This window comes from Nelumbo nucifera, chromosome 7 (genome assembly GCF_055504915.1).
Source record: "Nelumbo nucifera cultivar China Antique chromosome 7, China Antique-T2T, whole genome shotgun sequence".
Classification (NCBI taxonomy): domain Eukaryota; kingdom Viridiplantae; phylum Streptophyta; class Magnoliopsida; order Proteales; family Nelumbonaceae; genus Nelumbo; species Nelumbo nucifera.
Genome location: NC_142655.1, coordinates 11697100 through 11721636, shown reverse-complemented (window position 1 = coordinate 11721636; position 24537 = coordinate 11697100). Strand labels below are relative to the sequence as shown.

The following is a 24537-nucleotide window of genomic DNA, read 5'->3' as shown; positions in this document are numbered from 1 at the left end:
AGCCCGGATCCAAAATGGGCAACATGACTTGTTTTAAAAAAATTGAAAAGAATAATATAAAATGTTAAAATAAATTAACAGGATAGATAAAAAACTGAAAGAAAAGATCTTAAAATTTTATTTCAATGTTGATGTATACAATTGTTTATATATGAAATAATAAAAAGAAATTAAAAAAATTACAATAAAATAGAATAATAAAATTGGAAATATAAATTTATATACATATATGTATATATTAATATATTATTGTATATAATTATTACATAATAATAATATTTATTATTATTATTATTATTATTATTATTATTATTATTATTATTATTATTATTATTATATACATATATACATACATACATATATATATATATATATATATATAACTTGGCCCGCTTGCTTAGTGACTGGGTTGTGGTGGCCCGGCCAGGCTGCCAACTTTACACCTCTACAAAATACCCCTAATCAATGACCATAATTATAAAACAATTTTCTAAGACCCATACCCGATATGGACCTGTTGTAATGGGTTGAAAATGGCTCTACTTGGCTCCAAAAGAGAAAACAAAAACCGCTTCAGTTAATAACTATAAAACTATTTCGTCTATACAGGACTAAAAATGCATGGTTTTGGCCATGTCAATGATCATTTCAAAACCCGTTATTTTGCATTAAAAAAATAGGAAATTTAAAGTTCATTCTACCTCACGGATTTTTATTAGATTTTTAGGTTTTGTTTACCAACAATTCCACCTATGATTCACTATCCCCTTGAATTTTGATTCATTCTCTTTCCTCCACCTGGATGAGTAAACTGATATGTAGACTTGGCAAAAAGTTGACCCAATCAAACCTGAAAAAAATAGGATTAGGGTCTATATGTAACTACTTGAATTTGAGAATGACCCGATTCGATCCAATTGGGAAAAATTGGGTTAGGTTGGACCATGGGTCAACCTGCTGACCCGATTGTTAGTTCTAATTGTGACTATTTATGTATTGCTAGAAGCTTTCTCTCTTTCATCTTTACTATTTAGTCATTACTCATTATCATTTACTTTTTGAATTGTTGAATGTTCAAATTCTTTGATTTTATGTTTGGAGTTTTAAGGCTAAATCTTTTAATTTTGACATTTTTCATGTATTTTTTCTTTATTTTTTAAAATTTCTATTATTTTTAAAATGACCCGACTTGACCCATGGGTCAACCCTAACCCAAACATTTAGGGTTAGGGTCTATCATTTGCTGACTCAACCCGGAATCCAACCCGATACGAAATCAACCCATAACGTCTCGACCCACCCAACCCAATTTCCAGGTCTACTGGGACTACACAACATGATATAACCCGTCCCCCATACCCATAACCCACCCAACCCTGTTGACAGCGGGATTTGATCCCAAAGCCTCCATTATAACTCAGCGAGAGACTTCACCAACGAATTCACATCTGCGCCCCACACAGAGGGCGCCCACAAACGCCCCACATACACATCTCAGCAGCATGCATTGGGAACATGTTCCAAATAAAAAGAAGACAGTAAATGACATGAGTCTTAAGCTAAAAAGCTAAAAGGTTGAAAACAAAATGACCTTTGCTTCAGAAAGATTAGTAAGAAAAACTACTAACTTGGACCGGTGATCCACAATCTCAGGCCTCATGCAATCCCGCTTCAGTAGGATGACAGATTAAGATACGGGATTGTAGGGATTCCAAAGAAAAGAGAGAATGAGTAGTGACCACACAACAGAGCGCATCCTCCAAATGGGGCGCCCGACCACCTAAAGAGTCAATAGTAATTCTTCCCTCCTTTACCACCATTCATCTTCCAAGCGGAAACAAGGAAGCATTACAGTGCGTCAAACCTGTATTTTTTTTTTCCTTATCCTCTTGGGTTTCCAAGTTTTTCTTTCTTTTACTACAATTCTCTCACGTCCCCATGTTCTTCTTTCCCTCATTTGACTCATATCTTCTCTCTGCTTCCTCTCTTGTCTTAATGCGTTGAGGGAAAGAAATCGTATCAAAGGTTATCACTGCAGATCATCGTGGTGATGGGGGATGCACTTGTTTCGTTTTTGTTGTAGGTAGAATTTAGAAATATATTGCTGTTGGTGTTGAGGACGGAGGAGTGAAATGGAGTTAAACGTAGACACCTCTGGGGCTGCGGTTGGTCCTATGAACAAGACAGAAGACCTAATCGTATGCTATTCGCCAACCATGATCACCACAAGTGGCATCTGGCAAGGCGACAACCCTTTGGATTATTCGCTTCCTCTCTTCATCTTGCAGCTCACTCTCGTCGTCATTACCACCCGCGTTCTTGTCTTCATCCTCAGACCCTTCCGCCAGCCCAGAGTCATCTCTGAGATCCTTGTAAGGAAAATATAAAGCAAACAATTGCACTACTGGACTTCATGATCATCTATCTTCTCTCTGATTTGTAGTTTAATCAAAACCAAATTAGAAACAATATATAACGTAACGAGATGAATGAATAATGATGAATTTAATTAATGCAGGGAGGTGTGTTGTTGGGTCCATCAGTTCTGGGACGAAGTAGTAAGTTTGCCAACGCAGTGTTCCCATTGAGGAGCGTGATGGTTCTAGAGACCATGGCAAATGTCGGATTGCTCTACTTCTTGTTCTTAGTTGGGGTGGAGATGGACCTCACCGTGATCAGGCGCACAGGAAAGAAGGCCTTGTTCATCGCTCTTGCTGGTATGATCCTGCCATTCATCATAGGCGCTGCGTTCTCCTTCTTTTTGCTCGAAATAAAGGAGCAAACCACTGTTAACCATGTCACCTACCTCCTCTTCCTCGGCGTCGCTCTTTCTGTGACAGCTTTCCCCGTGCTAGCTCGTGTCCTTGCAGAGCTAAAACTCCTCAACACGGAGATCGGGAGAATAGCCATGTCTGCGGCCATAATAAATGACATATCTGCATGGATCCTGCTTGCCGTGGCCATTGCTGTGGCCGAGACTGATGCCGCCTCTTTGGCCTCCCTCTGGGTGATTGTCTCCACAGCCATGTATGTCTTGGTTTGCATCTTTCTTGTCAGGCCTGCAATTTCATGGATCATAAGACGAACCCCAGAGGGCGAGAACTTCAATGATGTCTATATCTGCCTCATTCTCACCGGGGTCATGATCTGCGGATTCATCACTGACGCTATAGGCACCCATTCCATCTTCGGTGCCTTCGTCTTTGGTCTTGTAATACCCAATGGACCGCTTGGAGCAGCCCTCATTGAGAAGCTTGAAGATTTTGTCTCAGGGCTTCTTCTCCCGCTCTTCTTCGCCATTAGTGGCCTTAGGACCGATATTGCCTCCATCCATGGGTCTTCCACCTGGGCAGTATTGATGGTCATCATCGCTTTGGGCTGTGCCGGCAAGGTGTTTGGAACAGCTCTTGTTGCTTTCTTCTACGATATGCCAATCCGAGACGGAATCGCTCTTGGACTACTAATGAACGCTAAAGGCTTAGTTGAGATGATTGTCCTCAACGTCGGCAAGGACCAGAAGGTTTCTCTCTCTCTCTCTCTCTCTCTCTCTCTACCATGAGTGCAGTGTACTTATCCCTTTTTATATATATCGAGTACTGGAACAGGTTATAGACGATCAGTCATTTGCGCTCATGGTGGTTGTTGCAGTACTCATGACAAGCGTCATCACTCCGGTCGTAACGATGATCTATAAACCGGCGAGACGATTTGTACCATACAAGCGTAGGACCATTCAGAGATCCAAGCTTGACGGGGAGTTCCGTATATTGTCCTGCATCCACACACCTCGCAATGTCCCAACCATGATCAATCTCCTTGAAGCTTCTCATCCCAGTAAGAGATCACCCATTTGCGTCTACGCACTCCACCTTGTGGAACTCACAGGACGTGCCTCTGCCATGCTGATTGTCCACAACACCCGCAAGACTGGTCATCCTGCTCTCAATCGCACCCAGGCACAGTCTGACCACATCATCAATGCTTTCGAAAACTACGAGCAACATTCAGGCTCTGTCTCCGTCCAGCCCCTCACTGCAATCTCTCCCTACTCCACCATGCACGAGGACATATGCAACCTGGCTGAAGATAAACGAGTCGCCTTCATCATCCTCCCTTTCCACAAGCAACAAACTGTGGATGGTGGTATGGAGGCCATCAATCCTGCCTGCCGCAATGTCAACCAAAATGTCTTGGCCAATGCCCCTTGCACCGTCGGCATTCTTGTTGACCGCGGCCTTGGTGGGGCTTCACGAGCGGCAGCAGGCCAAACCTCCCACCACATTGCTATACTCTTCTTTGGTGGACCTGATGATAGAGAAGCATTGGCGTATGCATGGAGGATGTCGGAACACCCCGGCATTATCTTGACCGTGATACGCTTCATCCCAGGGGAAAATGCAGTGGATCCCCTGGTGGAACCCGCCAGCGATACCCATGATATAAAAATCCTAACAGTGATTACAGACAGCGAGAAAGAGAGGCATCTCGACGATGAGTACGTAAATGAATTCAGGATGAAGAATATGCACAATGAATCGATTACATACACGGAGAAGATTTGCAACAATGGGGAGGAGACGGTGGCCGTAATACGGTCCATGGACAACATGCACGACCTATACATTGTTGGGAGAGGACAAGGTATGGTATCACCTCTCACCGCTGGTCTCACTGATTGGAGCGAGTGCCCGGAACTGGGGGCAATCGGAGACTTGCTGGCATCGTCGGACTTTGCTTTAACAGTATCGGTGCTTGTGATGCAACAATATGCGGGAGCGTCACATCATAACGAAGGAGCTGGGATACCAGACAGCCCAGCAACACAATCTGGTGACTATTTCCAGCAAATAAACCGGCGGATGTTTAGGGGGGGTTAGTGATGTTCAACTTCCAACCACGAATACATGACGGAGAGAGGTCTAGGGAGTGGAATTGAGCTGGAGGAGCTCCACTGAGATTTGTTGTACAATTCTGAATAGTATTGGAGGATAAACAACGACCTTCTCTAACCTACTGAACCATTTGGAAAGGAAGAAAAAACACAAGTTTTCTTCTTTCCTCGACCATGAAATACTGTTACAAATATGTTAGATGTAGTAAAATTGTCAATTATTAAATGGTGTAAGTAGTGATAGATCCCTGCAGCTTACTGTTCTAAGTAGATTGGTATAATTTGATAGTGCCTAAGTGCCCGCTTTTTCCAAGTCATATCAAACTTAAAAGGAAATAAAATAAATCTTTAGGCTCAGTTTGGAAGGAGTACAAATACAAATATTTACAGTATAAATACATACAAAATACATAATTTTGCACTCTACGTATTTGCATTTACTCCTTCCAAACTGAGTCTTAGTGATTAACTGCCATGGTGATGAAGGTTTGCTATCTGTTCTTAAATCTGGACTAGTGAATGAATTGTATGAAGCTGAAAAAGAGGAGATATCTTGGGAGGTTTTAATGCTTAAAGTGGCATGCATTGACTTGGAGCTCCTTTCAAACGGACCAAAGCAAGTTCTGCACTAGATAGTAAAGATACTAATCAAGGACCAAGGAGATGTTCCTCATGTGTGGCTTTCCCAGCTTTGGATCCAATGTCTTCTCTCAAATCTGTCCGTTTTCCCTTTCCAAGTTTTCACATTGGCCAGCTTTCATCGTTCAAGTGTGATGTTCAGAGGGAATTCGCCATGAGATTCATCATGCTTGATACCACCTTTCTCTGAACATATAACTATTTGGTTTTGTTCAAGGTTTAAAGTATCGACATGTATCGGGTTATATCGGCCAATATATATCGTATCAGGAGCTTTCCGATACACCCCTGTATACTCTTACAGAGGGTGTATCGGGGTTTCGACCAGTTCAGGGGGTGTACGGACCTTAAACAGACCCCTCTGAACCAGATTTGAAAAAAAAAATAAAATATCTATCAATATTGCCCAATAAGCCAATCGGGTGTATTGATATTTTGAACATTGGTTTTGTTCTGTTTGTCATTTAAACAAAGTAGGGGATAACAACTTACAGGGTGTTTGGTTCCGTAGGCGTTTATTCAATAAACGGTACCACATAGGCACCACTTCAGCAATTCCCCTCTCTTACTCTTCCGTACGCATCGAGAATGGCAAAAGTGAACTTCAGTTTTTGTACATACCTACCGTTTGGAGAAGTTATTTTTCAAAGCTTCCACAATCGGTTAGACGATTTTTTATTGATATACTAATGTAGTGATATGGGCTTAATTATCATAAACGGTTATAATTATTACGTTTCTCGGTTTTACAAACAAATTTTATACAAATGTTTGAATGAAAAAAACGTAAACGAAACCAAACACATATTTGTTGTGGCCCTCTGTCCCTTAAGTAAATTCCTCTTTGATCTGCTTTAAGATGACAAGAATAATTCCCTCTTTGATCTGCTTTAAGATGACAAGAATAATTCTTTGAAGGTCATCAACGTGGGTGAAAAAGACACCATTGATGGGGAACTTGACAGATGAACAACTACAGCAGTACTACTGTACTCCGAATCATCAAATATTGGAAGCACTTCTATACGAACAGTTAGTTTTGAAGCCATAGAAGGCTCCAAAGTTTCCAACTCTAGTAGACAGTTTTCAAAATTGACAACCTAATCGATATATTCACCTTTTACATGTCTTAGCAGGACTGTCTGCTATGTAAGCCAATAGCCTGCAGTCATGATGAACACGTTTTCCTGTGCAACAAAAAAATAATTCCTTCGATGTCTGAAATAAGCCCACTTTAGTAGGAAAATAATATTTTCTAATTCCAAATTTAGTATTTTATCAAATAATCGACCCTAGGCCCTATTAAACAAACTTCAAAAATCAAGCCCTCAAGGTTGGTTATTCCTTTGCAAAGGAGACTGAATAGATAATAGGTTTACGTTTAACAAGAAGACTTGAAACATTTCACTGTGAGCATAAAGAATGCAACAAATCAATGACATACTGTACAAGAATACACCAATGTTGTACAAACCAAAAAATAAATGCATCAGGGTCGCTGAGTACCTGATGAAACCTCACTTTCAGGTATGTTTACATTTTTCTGTGCAGATACTTCTTGTGCAAAAAAAACTAACGTCATGACCAAAACTAGGCCTTTCATTCCACTCTTTTTCCCACAAACACAACACTTTGTGCCAAACACCCATTAGGGGTAGAAAATCTGAGAAAGTACGTGTCCTGGCAAGTAAACCTGAGCAGCCATTCCCATGACCTCCTCCATAAAACTGCAATTCAAGGAAACCACAAGTTTCAATGGACAACTTATATGAACCAAATTCTGCAAATTTCCATTTCCAAGAGCTTTTCCAAATCCTTCTGGAATCCACTTTAACTTCAACTAATGACGTGGAACTATCAACTCTATACATCTCTTCTCAGAATTTGCAAACTTGCACTCTGGTTTCATGTTGTTGTCCAGTGGTATGGTTGGTGAATAGTTTCTTGGAACACAACCAGCTACTAGTACAGCTCTTGTCTTTTTAAACAGATTTCTTCTGAAGTTGAAGCATCTTCGTCACCATGCTTCAATAATTCCCCATTTCCACTATAGAGCCGGGCTGACAACGATGGAGACAATGGTGCATAATTACCTGTATGGATGTAAACATAGTAAATACAAGAGTCTAGAAGAAATTCAAAAATTTAGTAAAATGATTGTATGGGAGTGAGTGGGAATGAAGACAGATTGTGAAAGAAAATAACAAACTTATCTCGCACCTCTAAAGGAGGAACTTCTATCAGAGTCTTTTGTCACATGTAATAAAATGGTCCCAGAGAGCACTACAATAAATCCACATATTTCTGATACAATGCTTCCTCCACTTTGCCCATCCCAATCCTGAAATATTTCACCAGAAACAGTGTGAACTGACCAAAGAAAGATTTTTTTTCTATTAAATCTTTCTTAATATTTTTTATGATAAAATTCAGATGATAGAAGATTGGTCTGACACAAAATGGTCTCACATATCAGCTTGTGTGAGGAACCAACCCAACAAAGCTAGCACAAAACAGACTAACTTGAAGAAACAACTAAGAGGAGCAGTAGAACCAGCATGAAAACTTCAGTGGATTGACAATACCTTAAACATTATGACGCTTGCAAGGATCGTAAGTGTTGTGAACATGACATAATATATAGGAGACACGATAGCAGTGTTGAAGGTGTCAAGAGCCTGAAACATTGCAGAGAAAACCATAGGTGATGTTTGGTTACAATTCTGCTCCAAAGAACCACTATTGGAAGAATGAGTTCTGAGAAAAAAGTGATTCTTTGTTGAAATTAAAATTTTCAGCTTCAAAGAATCAATTCTTAGAACGAGTTTTGAACCAGAAAAAGAATAAATTGAAAAAAAAAATCATATATTCTCTATTTTGGGCTCATTTGTAATTGTAATATGTTATTTGGTAGTTTTTCCCATTGGGAAAGTTAAGAGAGCTTATCTCCCCTTTTCTGTATTCTCATTTTAATCTGTTTTAATGAAAAGGTTACTTGTTATTGATAAAAAAAATTAAAAGTGATTCTTAGAATCACCATAGGATTTTTTTTTTTTTGAGAAAGGATAACTATTATTTTCAAAAAGGGGCAAAAGGAAGGGGGTGTACATAAGATGATGTACAAAACCATCAAGATCTCACTATCAGAAATTCACTCTTCAAAGAAAAAACTATCAGGATTAATTCTCTGAAAGTATGCCAACTGTAGCCTTAGTAGCTTCTAAAAATATGTAAATAAACATCTATGTCACGTTGGAAATTGACAAACAAAATAAGCTAATGAAATTAAGTAACAAGTCCAGAAATCTAAAATATTCTGAGATAATCCAAAGAAAGTAATGACTCCAAGAGCTAATAAACTGAACATGGGAGGAAACGGATACAACCCAATAAACATTATGCACCCTTACAGATTTTATTAAATTTAACCTGTTCATATGAAGCCCATGGCAATTTCTCTATATATGCAGGATCAATGTGAACGAGTATTGATACTTTTTTTTTCATAATCAAAATGTAGAGATCCGAAGATGCAGTACACATGATATTATGAAAATTATCTTAAAAGAATTTCCTAGATACACTTAACAGAAAAATTAAAAGTTAACAGAAAAATTAAAAGTTCAACAAAAGAGATCTATATCTAGGTTGTTGGTAGATCGCATCTCCAGTTGAATGTGATGTTCAGACTTATACCAAGATATCTAAGCTCCCTAATGTGATAATGAAGCACACCTGAAAGTCCCCCTCCACCTCTGCCCACAAGGTGATTTGGAGTTGTAAATTAGAAGGCTTCTTCTGGATAGGGAGGTGGAGGAGTGTATCAGGCTGTTGGATGTACTAGAAAAATCAAAGCTGTCAAGTTCTTCAAGGGATGAACTTTTGTGGAAAGAGTGCAGGAACCAGAGGTTCACTGTGAAACCCTTTTATTCAGCCTTAATAAGTTCGCAGATGGGTGCAAATCAATGTGTAGGTGCATGGGGCAATCCTGTTCCCCCAAGAGTGGAAGGCTTTGTGTGGTTGGTTTCTATGGAAAATGTTTTAACAGCAGATCACCTAAAAAACAGGGGTTTCAGTTGGGCTAGTGTCTGTTATATGTGTGAAGAGCAGGACGAACCATTCTTTCACTTGTTCTTATCCTGTAAGATTGCTGGTTTTTGTTGGAAATTCTTTTCAGTCTGCAAGTTTTTCAACCAAGAATCCCAGAAAAAATCTTTTCAATATGGCCAACATTTAGAGGAGGTAAAAAGTTTAAGGTAGTGTGTGGAGCTGCATTCCATTTGCTATCCATTGGACCATCTAGAAAGAGAGGAACAGAAAAACGTTCGAAGATAAGCATCGAAAGATTGAATTTGCACAGTCTGCATTTCAGATCTAGGGGTTAATTTTAGGGTTGTACTTGAGTTATGAAACTGCAAGTGCAAAACTTTCTTTTGAGTTGTTCTTCCTCGGTGTTACCTTAATACCTGAGTATATTGTAATTCTCTCTTTTTTTTCTTTTAATGAAATTTTCATTTTACCATCAAAAAAGTACTTAAAGTTTTGAGAAAATTTAACCAAGATTATTTGAGAATAAAGGGGGGGAGGGGGGTGGGAACAAGAGGAGATATACAAAACAGGGGAGGGGGGGGGGACCCCCTGAAGTTACAAAGGAGGAAGCTTGTCGCTATACAAATGCTCCAAATACACACCAAATTTAGCTAGGCCATCTTCAGTATGATTGTATTCCCTAGGAATCCAAACTAAATTAACATTCAATCCATCCAAAGAATCCCAAGCTTCAGCCAGATAGTGATAAAATCTCCAAGGGCCCCTTTTTTTGTCTCTTAACAATTTTATTGTATTTGCTGAATCACCTGCACTGATCAAATTCTGAATACCCAAATTCTTAATCATCCTGATTCCGGTGAGAGCAGCCATCACTTCAGCCTTTGTGGAGTTGGCCCAACCGATTGGGCCACTAAAAGTCCAGCAGATATTGCCCCTTTCGTCCCTTACTGTACCACCAATACATGCAAATGCCGGATTGCCTAAGGCACAACCGTCAAAATTAAGGGTTTTCACACCTTCACTGATGGGAACAGAATGCCTCAAGGGAGTTTTCTGAGGATGAGGCAGAAACAGAAAGGGGTGAATATTTCTGCTAAATATAATTGACTGAAAGTCCTTTAAATAGATCTGAATTCACCGACCAAAGGATGCAAAGATAGGTAATATCTGAGATTAACTCCTCCAAGGTTCTGCTTTTATTGTCAAAGATATGGGTGTTTCTTTCATCCCAAACGCCCCACATTACTGCATGAGGCACTGATTGCCAAAAGACTTTACCCCTTTTGCTAAGCCCTATTCCTTGCCATTGATTCAAGTTGTCCATAATGTGTTTTGCAAAAGCCCAGCTGTACCCTGCCATATTCAAGAAATGGGACCATATCCTTTGAGTGAAGCTGCGATGAAGAAGGATGTGATCTACAGATTCACCCTCGTTGAGACATAAAATACAAACATGAGGAGAAATGGAGCGTCTTCCCAAAAGCTTTTTCTGAAGGAGATCACAAGTATTAACTTTCTGGAGACAGGCTTCCCATACAAAAAAGCAAATTCTTGAGGGGATGTGACTGCACCAAATTTTCTTGTAAGGAAAAGAGGGATGCTGATCTTCAGCAGTCAAAGCCCTGAACATAGACTTAGAAGAGAATTCGCCATTTGGGTGAAGGGTCCATATTCGGGTGTCAGAATGAGAGGGGGATATATAAGCATCTTTGAGGGTTTGGATTTAAGCTATTAAATCAGAAATCTCCGAGTCCCTTAGGGGTCTTCTGAGGTGGAGGTTTAAAGAATTCTCGGTGGACTGGTTTGGGAGGCAATCAGAAATAGAGGCTTGGACAAGGGTGAGGTTAAACAACCTTAGGGAAAGAGGCATCCAAGGTAGATTACCCCCACCAAAGATCTTTCCAGAATTTAATTTTAGAACCATTTCCCACTTTATACCTTATAAAAGGAAAGAAAGAAGTATGAATGGAACATATACCTTTCCAAGGATTGATGGCCTTTATCCTGTTCAAATGGAGATTGCAATCCCACCCGTTTGTATTTCGTCCATATTTACTTGAGATGACAGTAGTCCAAAGAGCATTAGGTTCTTTCGGAAATCTCCAGAGCCATTTGCATGGAAGAGAGGAATTTTTCTCTTTAAGCTGTTCAATACCCAAACCGCCTTCCTCTTTTGGTCTGCATACTTGTTTCTAACTAACTAAATGGTTTCTCTTATCTCCACCACCTTCCCAAAGAAAATTCCTTTGAAGCTTCTCAATCTGATTTCTGGCTTTGGTCAGAATCTGGAAGACAGAGAGAAAGTAGACCGGCAGATTTGATAAGGAGGCCTTCAAGAGAGTAAGCCTACCCCCTTTGGAGAGATAACACTTTTTCCAAGTCGATAGTTTCTTCTCGCATTTCTCCAACACAGGACTCCAAAAGTTGAGGGATTTTGGATTCCCTCCAAGAGGCATCCCAAGGTAGGTAATGGGTAGATTCTCCACTTTGCACCCCAATAAAGATTTGAAATTTTCTAGAAGATCCACTTCCACTGAGTTGATAGCCACAATACTACTTTTGTAGAAATTAACTCTCATACTAGTAAGAATCTCAAAACATTCAATTACCATTTTAGTGTTTGTGATGTTGGTTATAGAGGCATCTAAGAATAGGATTATGTCGTCGGCGAACTGTGAGAGATGTGAAGTTTATCCCTACCCACTTCAAAACCTTTCACCAAGTTGAAAAGAATTGACTTGTCAAAGAGATAATTAAATATATCCATCACCAAAGTGAAAAGAAAAGGAGAAAGAGGACGACCTTGTCTTAGACCCCTGCTTGCCTTGAAATAACCTTTCGCTTCACCATTTATCAATACTGAAAACCATGGAGAGCCAATACACCCTTTAATCCACCTAATCCAGTTTCTCCCAAAACCTCTTAGCCTTAAGCAATCAAGAATGCCGACCCAATCCACTTTGTCGTACGCCTTCTCAAGATCAAGTTTCATAAGGACCCCTGGGATCCCAGAGGATTTTCTGTCTTCTACACACTCATTTGCAATAAGAATGCTGTCCACAATTTGTCTTCCTTTAACAAAAGCAAACTGATTTGGGGAAATTAGATCTTCAAGGGCTTCTTTAAGTCTATTGGCCAGAACATTCGCCAAAATTTTGTATATGCTCCCAACCAAACTTATGGGTCCAAAGTCTTTAACTTCCAAAACTCCCCCTTTCTTAGGGATGAGGCAGAGAAAGGTAGAGTTAAGGCCCTTGTTAACAATGGCAGATGAATGGAGGTCCCTGAAAAACTCCATGAGATCTGACTTTACAATTTCCCAACAATTTTGGAAGAAAAGATAGGGAAGCCATCCGGCCCTAGAGCCCTATCACCGTCCATGCTGAAAATAGTCTTCTTGACTTCTTCCTCTTCAAAACTTCTTTCCAATCAATCCCTCTTTTCAGCTGAAAGGGTAGTGCTATCCCAATTAAGTATTGTGAATTGATTTTCACTATCCTTGGAGTAAAGGTTTTTAAAGAAAGAAAGGAAAGCTTCAGAAATTTCCTCAGGATTCTCCACTTCTCTCTAATTAAGATTGAGCTTAGAAATAAAATTCTTCCTACTTCTTCCCGAGGCATAGGTGTGAAAAAATCTGGAATTATTGTCCCCTTCTTTCAACCATCTCACTCTTGATCTTTGTCTCCAATAGATCTCTTCCCTTCTAACTAGTTGCTCCCATTCCTTTCTTAATTCTGCTCTTTTATTTCTGTTTAAGGCATTGAGGGTCCCATTTTGCTCTCTATTGTCCAAGTCCTCTAATTCCAAAACTTTTCTTTTTTTCTCTTCTTCAACAGCTTTAAATTCTTCTCTTCCCCAAGCTTTAAGATTTTTCTTCAAAGCTTTTAGTTTCTGAAGAAGTCTGAATCCAGCCCACCCCTCTACTTTGCGGTCTTCCCACCATGTTCCAACCTTTATACTGAAATCCTTGTGTTGTAGCCAGAATTTTTCCAATCTGAATGGGGACTTTCTTTTAATTATTCTCTCGGTGTTCAGAAATATGGGCCAGTGGTCTGAGGTACATCTTGGACGAAGTTCTTGACATAGCAATAAAAGAGAACTAATTACAATAGTGCCCCTTGAGGCACAAACTACTATAAAATCCGAACATTTATTTTGATGATATTCTTATATATAGAAATAGTCCAAAAGAACATATCAATCATTTAAGTCAAGTGATGAGAATTTTACACCAAGAGAAACTCTACATCAACTTTAGGGAAATGACCTTTCATGACACCCGAAGTTATATTTGTGGGGCTTGTTTCTGCTGAAGGCGTAAGTGTTGATCCAGAGAAGGTAAAGGCTATCTTAGAATGGCCCCTCTCTCTTCAAGAGATTAGGAGCTTCTATGGCCTAGCTACCTCTTATAGGAGATTTATTAAGGGGCTCAGCACTATCATGGCCCCAATTACTGATGTAATGAAAAAGGTGAATTTAATTGGATTAAGGCAGCAATAAAAGCATTTGGGACTGATTATAAAGAACAAAATGACAAAGGCACCTATTTTACAACTTCTAGACTTCTCTAAAGTCTTTGAAGGGGCAAGTGATGCATCCAATGTAGGAATTGGAGTTCTCATGCAAGAAAACATTATATTGCATTTCATAGTGAAAAACTAAATGAAGCCAAGAAGAAATATTCAGCTTATAATTCTATATATATATATATATATGTGTGTGTGTGTGTGTGTGTGTGTGTGTGTGTGTGTATTCAACTTATAACAAGGAGTTACATGCAGTAGTGCAAGTTCTATGACAATGGCAATACTACTTAATATCTAAGGAGTTTGTATTCTTTTCAAATCATAAAGCCTCAAAAGTACTCGAATTACCAAAACAAGCTAAACTATAGGCATGGGGAGTGGGTGTCATTCCTACAAGAATACACGTTCGTTCTTAAGCACCAAGTTAGGAATAAGAATAAAGTGGTAGATTCTCTAAGTTGGGTGTCTTACACACTTCATTCCATGAATGTTCAAGTCATTGGTTTTGAACAATTAAAGCAAGACCATGCAGGTTACAAGGATCAGCATCATCTGTGCTGATTTACAAACGAGGAAGCAAGATGAGTATCATTTATTTTCACTGCATAATGGTGATAGGCCCCCAATTAACCTTACGTATGCTAGGAGAAGGAAAGGGCAGCATTAGCCAGGTCAACAATCGGTTAAGGGAGAAAAAGAAGAGTCAGAAGGGAATAAGAAGAGTCTTGGGGCATTTATAGAGGAAGTCAAAAGGGAATAAGAAGAGTCTTGGGGCATTTATAGCTATGTCAGTTATGAATAAGAAGAGTGTTGGGCATTTATAACTAGGCCAGCTGGGCATTTATAGGGGGAGTCAGTCATGCTGTCAGAAGAGTATAAGAAGGGTCTTTGAGGGATGGGGAAAGGTATGTTTTTGTGGAGTGAAGAATATTTTGAGTGTTTGGGAGAGCCGGCGGTCTCTCAAAGAACTGACCAACTGTTAATGCTTTCCTCTGAATGAATACCAGTTTCTTTTCATTTGAGTTATGCAATTTTTGCTGTGTGTCTGAGAATTGTGTGTGAAATCTTCCAGGACATATCAAATGGCTATTTGTTTTATGATATTTGGTTATGTCTACCAAATACCTCTTTACGGGATTTTGTTATTTGGGAGTTACATGCTGGAGGTGTAGTAGACTAGTAGGTCATTTTGGTAGAGATAAGACTGTTACCATGGCAAAAGATAGGTTTTATTGGCCTAGTTTGAAGAATGATGTTGCTCATATAATAAAGCAATGCAGAACATACCAACTTGCCAAAGGACAAAAAAAAAAAAAAAAAACATTGGGCTATATACACCCTTGCCTATTCCTCATGAACCATGGCAGGTTTATCCATGGATTTTGTCCTTGGATTACCCAAGAATGCTAGAGGTTACAATACATCTATGTTGTGATGAATTGTTTCTCCAGGATGGCCCATTTCTTACCATGTAACAAGACACATGATGTTTCACATATTGCTACTGTATTTTTCAAGGAAGTGGTTCAACTTCATCATGGAGTTCTTGTTACTATTGTGAGCAATCCAATGATGAAAATCACAAGAAAGTTGAGAGCAAAGCTGGCAGATCACCTATTGATGAAAATCAGACTTAGTGATCCTATTGGAGAATATGTGATAGATGTCAAGAAGTTTCAAAGGTTGGTGGGAAGACTTCTCTACTTATCAACGACTCAACTTGATATAGCATATGTTGTTGGTGTCCTTAGTCAGTTTATGCATGCTCCAAGAACTTCCCATTTGGAAGTAGCAAAGAGGATACTTAGATATCTAAAGAAATATCAGGGAGTGGCATATTGTTCAAGAAACATGATCATATGAAAGTGGAAGTTTACACAGACGTAGATTGGTTGGCGCAGTTGATGGTAGGAACTCCACTGGTGGATACTGCACCTTTATTGGCGGAAACTTAGTCACTTGGAGAAGCAAGAAACTAAGTGTAGTGGCTAGATATAGTGCTGAAGTTGAGTATAGGGCTATGGCTCATGGGGTAGCTGAAGTACTTTGGGTAAAAAATTTAATTGGTGAATTGGGCTTCGCTGTTGATGGTTCAATGTCCCTTTACTGTGAGAACAAAGCAACCATTAATATTGCAGCCAACCTAGTTCTTCATGGTAGGACCAAGCATATTGAAGTTGAAAAGCATTTTATAAGAGAAAAAAACTTGAGAAGGGTGGAGTTTGTACTCCTTACATCACTTCCAAGGAACAATTAACAAATGTCCTTAGAAAAGGCCTATACTATTTGCAGCATAATGAGTTGTGACAAGTTGGGCATGATTGACATATATGCTCCAACTTGAGAAGGAGTGTTGTAATATGTTATGTATGGTGTCGTAGGGGTATATGCTCCAACTCTAAGTATAAATATAACTTAACCATCGCCAACTATAAACTTTTGGAAGAGACTCTTCCCTTCTTTCTCCTATTCTCTTTTCTTTTCTTCTCACTTTTCCTACGTTATTTTCTTTTCTTCTTTGCTAGACTACAAACACTAATGAAGTATTTGCAACCTCTTTCAGCAACAATAGTATTAGGGCCCCACACATCAGAGTGAACAATTTGAAAAGGAAATTCAGCAATTTTATTTCTTGGATGAAAACTTGTTCTACAATGTTTGCTTAGAGGACAAGTTGGACACTAAAGTGAAGACTCAAACACTGACTTAAATAAAGTTGGAAACAAGACTCTGAAAGACGGAAAAGACAAATGACCCAAACTGTAATGCCACAACAAAATCCGGACTTGACTACAAGGACTCTCAGACTAACTCACAAAACTTGTTGTATTTCTTGACTCTAGAGCTACATCATCCAAAATGTAGAGACCATCAACCACATGACCATTACCAATTGTTCTCCCATAAGTCAAATCCTAGAAAACACATAAATTAGAAAAAAAGGTTACACTGCAATTCAAGCATCAAGTAATGCAATTAATGGACAAACGATTGGTAGGAAATTTGGGAACATGATATACTGAATGAAGAACCCCATTTTGTAAGGGCACTACACCTTGGCCAGAAATGGTAGTGTGTGAACCATCATCTAGCCTAACTTTGTCTCTACCAGAAAGTAAACAATATGCTAAAAACAAATTAGGCTTAACAATCATATGGTTGGTTGCCCTAGAATCAATGATCCAAGGGTTAGAGGATGAAGTAGACACATGAAATGCAAAGGCCTATTTACCTAAAGTGGACACATGTGAGGACCGTGAGGTAGGAGTTATAGGAGTCTCCTCAAGTTGACATAGAGTCCTACCATATTTTTCCAATTGATCACATAAGGTATTCGATAATTCCTCCTTATGGATAAAACCTATAGAGACCCTCTTGAGATGAACCACCAAAAACAACATTAGTCGAGCTAGAACTCTTCCCAGAATATTGTGGTTGCTTCTTCTAGAAGGACTAAAAATTCTTCAACTTCCCAAAAAGATCCCAACATGTCTCTTTAGTGTGTCTGGTAGGGGTGTCCACGGTTCGGTTAACCGAACCATGGCCCTTTTTTGTAAACCGAACCGGTGGTATCGGTTTTTCCTTTTCTCCAAACCAAAACCGAACCGATACCACTGATTAACCGGTCCGCCGATTTCAGTTTTTGACCGGTTTGATTCTTTGGTTTTTCGGTTTTTTATATTTATAATATATTATAAATAATAAATGATATATAATATATTATAAAAATTATAAAAATATATAATATATATAATATATTTATAAATAGATTATTATAAATATAATATAAGTATATATTTATATATAATGAATATATTTATATACATAGAAAATATGTGACATATATTAAAAATATATATAAAATATACATATAAATATATATACCAGTCGGTTTTTTTGTAGGTTAACCAAAAACTGAACCGGTCCTTCGTTTTTTCAAAATCCCGAAGCGAAACCGAACCGATCGGTTCGGTTTTTCGGTTTTTCATGGACACCCCTAGTGTCTGGCTCTATCATAGTGAATACATCTTAACTTATTCTTCATCCCTACACCACCTTTTTTATTTGCACCACTTCCCTTGGTAAAAAGATCAACTTGTTGCTCCCTCTAGAGGATTCATGGCTATGCTCCTACTCTCCTCAGACTGAACTAATGAGTATACTTCTTGAAGTGATGGCAGTTCTTTGCTCCCTAAAATCTAAATCCATATGGGCTCATAACAAGGGTTAAGACCTACTAAGAAGGCAAACACTTGCTACTGATTTACAAGCCTTTTGTACTCTCTTGCATCTGATTCATTCTTCCGGTCAACACTTTGGTAATGATCAAGTTCCCTCCTCATGGAGGTAAGAGATGAATAATAACCTGACAGCCTTTTCTCCCCTTGTTTACAATTGGAGGACTCAACTTATAGCTGATAAGTACAAGCATAGTGCCCCTGCTCAGAAAAAAACAGCCTTAGCCTGGTCCAAAATCTCCTTTGCAGTTTCACCCTACATAAAATTCTTTCTCAGACTGAGGTGAATAGAAGTTACAAGACATGACATGATCAAATAATTTTCTTGAACCCACTTATAATGGGCTGCACCAGCCTCTTTGGGTTGAGGGATATCACCGGACAAGTACCCAAGCTTTCCTCTAGACACAACATACAATTTAACACTTCTGGACCACTCCAAATAATTCAGTCCATCAAGGATTGAAATCGCAACAGGGAAACCCCAGTTTTTAGCCCCTGGACTAACCATATTCTGACCTCCAATGACTTCAGATATGGCTGAATCATCAGTTGACATTGTTTGCACACAGTAAATATTACAACCCACAAGCAACTTATACCAGGAAGAAAGGAACAACACTAACAACCAAAGAAATCCGGTCTGTTTTCCAGTTTAAAGTCCACTGTAAGCAGCAAAGAAATGCTCCAAACTCCTTTCACAAGAAGTAGGTAACATAATAAAACACTTTTAAACACCCCAAGTTAGAAACAAGAGGAAAAAACCTTCATCCAAACTTCACAGGTTAAACACTGCTACAGTCTTGAACTTCCAAGTAAAACAAAGAACATCCAGCAAAAAAAAAAAAACAACAAACAGTACAGCTGAAGAAAACACGGACCTGAAATGAGAGATCCAAGAAACTAGGCTTACCACTCAGCCGACTGGACCTCAGACCACACAACCATGGAGAACAAAGAGAGACACCTCTCCTCACACTCAAACCTCCATCACAGGATACAAGGGAGACACCCAAACAATGACCCTTTTGGTTCCACAACCAAATGGGGAAAAACAGTACAAAATCCCTTGCCCAATCAGCTCCTTCTCAGATTTGAAGTGTTAAAACTTACAATCCTTTCCAGAGAAAACCAAAAGAAAAAAGAGGAAGAAAGATCCACACGAGCACCAATCTGCTGTCAAACCTGCTCTGATACCATCTGGAATGGAAGAAGAGAAGAGAGAAATAGAGCATAGAAGAGAAGAGAGTTTACCAAAAGATAGTAGGGGCGGTGGCCCACTTGGCTTATATATTAGGGTGATCAAATAAAAAGAGGATATTACAAGAATACCCCTGATTGCAACTTAACAGAAAAAACACATAAACAGGCCCACCAACAACCCACTAACGGCCCAATAACAGCCCTAATAACATTCCTAACAACAAGGATATTTTCTCTTCTTTCTAAACTTTTCTGTCAATCATCTCAATAGAAGGATAGCCTGCATGATTGATCTCCTAGTCATAGAACCAAAGTGGTTTCTTGATATACTTGTTTCATGCCATAACCTTTGCTCAATTACTCCCTCATAAAGTTTCATAGTGTTGCCGATGAGCTTAATCCCATGATAATTGTTACAATTATGTATATTTGTAAATACAACCATCAGTGTTCTTTCTCCATTCATCTGGCACCTTATTTGTTTTCATTATCTTATTAAATAGTTTAGCAGCTTTAGCTAGCCATGATAGGCCAAGCTCTCCCGTACCATACCAAACTTCTAGCGAGATACCAACAAGTCCTAATGTCTTTTCCCTTCTTCATCTTATCTAACACCTCCTTCACTTCCAAAACTCTAATTTTGTGAAAGTGCATATTATTTTTAGTATTTTTTTTTGATAAATTATTATTATTACTAGTAATATTAGAGTTACTAATCCCTCCTCCAAAGACTTTGGGCCTGGGACACATCTCTAAGCTTCACTATGTGGTCCTTTTTTAGAAATTAATCTCTTGGAAAGGTTATGCTTTCTCTAGTAAATGCATTTGGAAATACAAGCCCTCATTAAAGGTCTCCTTTCTGGCATGGACTGCTGTTCTCTGACCAAAGATTAGCTACTTCATATGGGCATGAACATCTAAGATACAACATGTGTTTCTTATGGAATGGAAGAGAAGGCAAGCAACCATTTCTTCCTTCACTACAGTTTGCAACCAGGCGCAGAGTTTCATTGTGGCTATTTTTGGAGTGGATTGGTTCTTTAGTCTACTGGAATGTTTAATGTATGGTATCTTCTTAAGTGAACAAAAAGGGTAGGGTGGTTTGGAGGCTGGTTCTTATGGATATAGTGTGGACAGTATGGAGCGAATGAAATTACAGAGTTTTGTATAACAAACGAGCATCTAAAGAGATGGTTTTGAAAAGGGTAAAAGGATTCATTTATTCGGTTAATTCTGGTTCAGAGATTGAAGGTTCCACTTCAATAAATGAGACTCAGTTAAGAGAGTTCCCTGCATACTCACTTGAAACAGGGGGCTAGTTGATGGTATGAGGTAACAAATACATTTGATCTTGGAGATTTCACTCTCTTGAAGGTAACAGATACATCTAAACAGAGAATCAGTCTACAGAGGGGTCATAACATAAGTCTAAACGTGAAGATTCCATTCTCTCCTAGTGTGAAAGGTAACAGATACATTTGGACAGAGGACATCGGTTTACAGTGGGGTCATAAGGTAAGTCTAAACATGGAGATTTCACTCTCCTACTATGAAAGGTAACAGATACATTTGGACAGAGAACATCAGTTTACAGAGAGGTCACAAAGTAAGTTTGAACCTGGAGATTTTACTCTCTCTCCTACTGTGAAATATGGCAGATTTGCGTTCTGATTTCATAGGTTAGTGAAACCTTTGTCTAATTTAGTAGATTTCAAATGAGTTTCATAGTTAGATGTGTTTCTTAATAGGGGAAGCAAAACCAACTCAGTAAGAGTTCAATCATCTTCTTTATTTTTATTGGAGTTCAATCTTCTTCTGGTTTTAATGAAGTTGCAGGGTTTTTAATGGAATGGATTCTTATTTTGGTTTTAAACAGAGAAAATGGTGAGAGTGTCCTTGGTAAATGTGCAAGTTGCATTTTCTTCAATTTAAACAACCAAACACTCACAAGTTTGCATTCAAATTTGTATTGTTCATGTCCAAACAAAATGAATCCATTGGGTCTTGAAATTTAGTCCCAGTTTGCACACAACTAAACCATTCTAAAACACTTATGTAACGTACATTTTTGCATTTTATCACAACCAAACGCATCCTAAAGTGCATTAAAGAGGCAGAGAACATCAAACAAAATCAGAAGATTGGGAAATTATCGAGCTTGTCATTTTTTACAATTATTATATCTTGAACAATGATGCATATATTCATGATGGTTCACAAGTGTTTGGTTTTTATCACATAAGTAAGAAAACATTTTGTCCCTAGACCCTAGCTGGGATAGCTTTTTGAATGTAACAACTTCACAAGAGAAAACAGCATTATTTTAAGCATTATCATAGTAAACAACAGTAGCCCATAACTAACCTTGTTGAGGTAATTCATTTGTGTGACAACACAGGTAACCACTACCAACATAAAGAACCATGTTTCTGGGTAGACCAATTGATTGTTACCCTCAAAGGTCAATTTCAGGGAAGTTCCAATGGCTTTAACACTCATTACCTGCATAGTAAATCAATACTCAGTGGATAAAAATTGCAATTTATATGTAACTTTAATAATTTCCTTTTAGCTTTTAAATCCTAACTAGGTAAGCAAGGATTTTTTGGTTTTTCAATCACAAGCTAATGAGTGAAGCAAAGATCAAGCATAGTCATATGGAATAGCTAGAGAATCCGAAGGTTATGTATATTTGGGTAATTTGTAAATGAAACATTTTAGTCAATCACTACACTCTAGTAATCTCACCCAAGCCTTTAACAAGTTTATGGATGCCCCCAAGAACATTGGAGTGTCAGGTCAGATCAAAGTCTCCAAACTAGAAAAGCACAAGCAACTTAACTAGCTTACCGAAAGGGAGCCCATCAAAGAACAGATGCCCGTGAAAACTAGTACATTTGTATTCCCATATCGTGGTGCAAAATGAAAGACTAGAACAAAAACCAGCACAATTACTGATGCCACGTAAAGCAAAAATGCTGAAACATAAACAGAAAAGAAAACAGAAATACAAGGATTTAGCCATTAACAGAGTAGTCAAATCATGTATAAGGAATATGAAAATAATAAGAGAAGCCTCACACCTGTTTGAGTTGCCAAACTCCAAATTTCTTGAACAGAAGTAATTAGGTGCTCTTGAGGTGCATGGATAACAATTACAACTGAACCAGCAATGCACATCACACAGCCCAAGATTCCCAGTTTGTGTAATCTCTCCTTCAAGATAAAATGAGCCAACACAGCACTAGTCCATGACATCCAAACCACCATAAATAGTCACTGAAATTCCCTCTTACACAGAAAATATTGAGTGAACACTGAAATAAAGATAGAACACAAGGACGGTGATTACCTGACAATTATACTTAAGGCACCAAGGGGGGTAACAAGAACAGCTGGAGCAAATGCATATGCAACAAAATTTGCAACTTCTCCCACGATCACTAATCCAGCAAGAGATGGGAAAAAAGTATTATAATTGCAGACATTCAGTAAGAGAAACGAAGAGAATGCTGAACAATAGTTTGGTTTCTGAATACACCAACCATGAAAAAAAATAGGAAAAAAAAGACCAACCTACAAATTCAAACTAAGAGAACTTTGCACTCACTAAAAACATAGCCAGAGTCGCATCCAATCTTACTAAAAACATAAGCATGTATTCCCATTAACATCTAAAACAAACTACCGCTTTTTTGCATCAATCTAGACACAAGGATACTAAATGAAGTTAAATTTCCAAACACTCATAAGAAAATGATTAACTTAAATATATACAGTGAACACAAAATTAAACCTGCAAAATCCATAGAAAATAATGCATCTCTAATACCACGAACGGAAACTCATAACATTTTCTTGAAATAACTATAATCCGTACTCAATTCAAAAAGTAAGTTAAAAGCCTAAAAAATACATAATTTAACACCATAATCTATGAATCACAAATAAGAGGAAAGCCATAGGAAAAAAATGAAGCAGAAACAAAATTTAATAGTTTGTGCACAAAAGGTATAAAAAGAAAAAAGAAAGTTACTTGTGATCATGCCTGCCCACCACAGAGGCTCGAAAAGATACGAATAGCCACCAACTCCTACACCGGAAAAAAGGAAAATAGGAAAAAAAAACAAAGAATCAACAGAAACCCATGTCAGAAAATCAATAACTCACCAAAGCATTGCATCAAATGAACCCACCCGCTCGAACTCCAGAAGCAGCTGCAGCACGTCTAAGACCTTTCTTTTTAATTATAAAACTTGCCCCTATAAACCCACTTGAGAGAAGAGCCAAGACAAATCCTTTCAGATTATCTGCCGAGAAACCCATTCAGATCTTCCCTCCTTTTACTTCTCCTCCACTTCTCATTGAAATTTAGCAACAAAAGCTTCTGATCATTTGAGTCTTCCTTCCAACCACGATAGTTTTCTGTACTACCATATAAAACAAGGCTCTGCATTATATATGGGTCCTACTCCTACCAATCAGTTCCGGGTAAAACCCACCAAATTTGTCATTCAGAACAAGGTTTCACTGTTCCACATCCAATTACAAGCTGGAGTACAGGGATATTTGTTATTTTTGTTTTTATTTAATAAGGTATTTGTTTCGTAGCGAGGTAAGAAACGAATGGAAGAGTCGGGTTGAGGCCAATCCTAACTCAATTCAAAGTTTTAAACCCTAATCTAATATGGCCTTCAACTCGATTAACCCAATCCTAACTCAATACATGATACTATATGGTGGGGGCTATACAAATATTATGCATCTAAATAAATCAATGTATGTTACATATAACATATACTATAGAGTCGGATTCGGGTTGGGTTGGGTTGGCTAAGGGGTCAACCCTAACCCAACCCGAAGTAAAGTCGGGTTCATGAATTTCAACCCTAATCCTAACCCTAACCCGAACATCAATCCAACCCAACTTTTTCAGGTTGGGTTCAAGCCAACCCGACACAAGTTGCAACCTTAATACTGACCAATGAAG

At 38.5% G+C, this 24537-nt stretch overlaps 2 protein-coding genes across 6 annotated transcripts; one reads left to right on the top strand and one right to left on the bottom strand.

Moving 5' to 3' along the window:
• Nucleotides 1–1934: 1934 nt before the first annotated feature.
• Nucleotides 1935–5114, top strand: LOC104608915 (cation/H(+) antiporter 15-like). The gene is made up of 3 exons (XM_010275043.2): nt 1935–2372; nt 2519–3520; nt 3606–5114. Exons 1-3 carry the CDS (start codon nt 2133–2135, stop codon nt 4875–4877), a joined length of 2514 nt encoding a protein of 837 aa, XP_010273345.1. The 5' UTR covers nt 1935–2132; the 3' UTR covers nt 4878–5114.
• A 1790-nt stretch (nt 5115–6904) lies between these two features.
• On the bottom strand, nt 6905–24090 carry LOC104608841 (putative magnesium transporter NIPA6). Of its 5 annotated transcripts, none has more exons than XM_010274941.3 (9): nt 23744–24090; nt 23584–23640; nt 22900–22990; nt 22631–22791; nt 22398–22525; nt 21912–22049; nt 8116–8208; nt 7751–7871; nt 6905–7623 (listed from the first exon to the last, which is right to left on the bottom strand). In XM_010274941.3, exons 1-9 carry the CDS (start codon nt 23871–23873, stop codon nt 7493–7495), a joined length of 1050 nt encoding a protein of 349 aa, XP_010273243.1. In that variant the 5' UTR covers nt 23874–24090; the 3' UTR covers nt 6905–7492. The 5 variants fall into 5 exon arrangements, with proteins under 5 accessions (XP_010273243.1, XP_010273244.1, XP_010273245.1 ...); XM_010274942.3 differs by having other exon boundaries at nt 23718–23971; XM_010274943.3 differs by having other exon boundaries at nt 22631–22763; nt 23718–23971.
• Between the last annotated feature and the right edge of the window lie 447 nt (nt 24091–24537).

Bases quoted from the DNA above. Each gene is read 5' to 3' on its own strand.
- LOC104608915 (XM_010275043.2), top strand. From the start codon at position 2,133: ATGGAGTTAAACGTAGACACCTCTGGGGCTGCGGTTGGTCCTATGAAC. The intron at 2,373-2,518 runs GTAAGGAAAATA...TAATTAATGCAG, and splicing joins GAGTCATCTCTGAGATCCTT to GGAGGTGTGTTGTTGGGTCC. The intron at 3,521-3,605 runs GTTTCTCTCTCT...GTACTGGAACAG, and splicing joins ACGTCGGCAAGGACCAGAAG to GTTATAGACGATCAGTCATT.
- LOC104608841 (XM_010274941.3), bottom strand. From the start codon at position 23,873: ATGGGTTTCTCGGCAGATAATCTGAAAGGATTTGTCTTGGCTCTTCTC. The intron at 23,641-23,743 runs GTGGGTTCATTT...TTTCCGGTGTAG, and splicing joins TGCTTCTGGAGTTCGAGCGG to GAGTTGGTGGCTATTCGTAT. The intron at 22,792-22,899 runs GTAATCACCGTC...GTCATGGACTAG, and splicing joins GCCTTAAGTATAATTGTCAG to TGCTGTGTTGGCTCATTTTA.